Source organism: Penaeus monodon, chromosome 29 (assembly GCF_015228065.2).
Source record: "Penaeus monodon isolate SGIC_2016 chromosome 29, NSTDA_Pmon_1, whole genome shotgun sequence".
Lineage (NCBI taxonomy): Eukaryota > Metazoa > Arthropoda > Malacostraca > Decapoda > Penaeidae > Penaeus > Penaeus monodon.
In genome coordinates, this window is record NC_051414.1 from 11,132,611 (window position 1) to 11,133,408 (window position 798).

The 798-nt window shown below is 35.7% G+C and overlaps 1 protein-coding gene across 1 annotated transcript in view; it reads left to right on the forward strand.

Annotated features, from left to right (window-relative positions):
• Positions 1–6: 6 nt before the first annotated feature.
• The window catches only part of LOC119591639, a 3,771-nt gene continuing 2,979 nt past the window's right edge, over positions 7–798 (forward strand). Inside the window, exons 1-2 of the mRNA XM_037940394.1 lie at positions 7–78; positions 495–595. Of these exons, the coding sequence (XP_037796322.1) occupies positions 503–595 (93 nt within the window). The 5' untranslated portion in view covers positions 7–78; positions 495–502. The remainder of the gene's footprint in view (positions 79–494; positions 596–798) is intronic.

A 798-nucleotide genomic window follows, 5' to 3' on the forward strand; every position in this document is an offset into this window, starting at 1 on the left:
TAGATGGATCGGGTCAGCCAACCCAGCAGCAGCAGAGGAGTTGGGGAGATAGAGGTCAGGGAGAGAAGGTGACGACAGGTGAGAGAGGTTCCAGTTTAGTTTGATTGTATGAAATTACTTGATAGGGGTTCATGTAGTCTTTTGTGAGTATAAAAAAGAATAGAGGTTTGATGTTTGTGTGACTAAGAATAAAATATTGTTGCAAATAAAGAAAAGGGATGACATATCTTTTGTCAGCCACTGATGTTTGACTTGGATAAGATCAGTAGTCATTGTCAGTGATTGGTGTAAATAGTTTAGATAGATATCTTTGTCATGTTTATTAATTAAATACCAGTATTTATTTTTAGAAAACGTGTATTTTTTTTACTCAAATATTTGTAATTGTCTAATTGTATGAAACTTAGATTGATGGATATTTTATCTACAGATACTGAGATTTATGATTTGAGAAATCTTTCCATAGCTTAGCTCAGAATCCTGACATCTTTCAGAAAGGAAAATGAAGATAACAGAGACACGTAGAGAGACCATCACGTCCAAGGGCATTCAAGATTTATCCTCGGCCATCAACAGCTTGGATGACCATTTCCAGGTGAGTCATCTTAACCCATTAGTTAAAAATTAATGTCTATCCCATTAACTTTTCTTTTTTAAATCTGCACCATATGACTGATGTAATTCAATTTGTTAACCCAATTTTCCTTTGGTTGGCATGTAGGCCTACGTTATGTCATACTATGAAGGGCCATCTCACAGGTGGCATATATCTTATGTCATTCTAAGAAGGGCCATCTC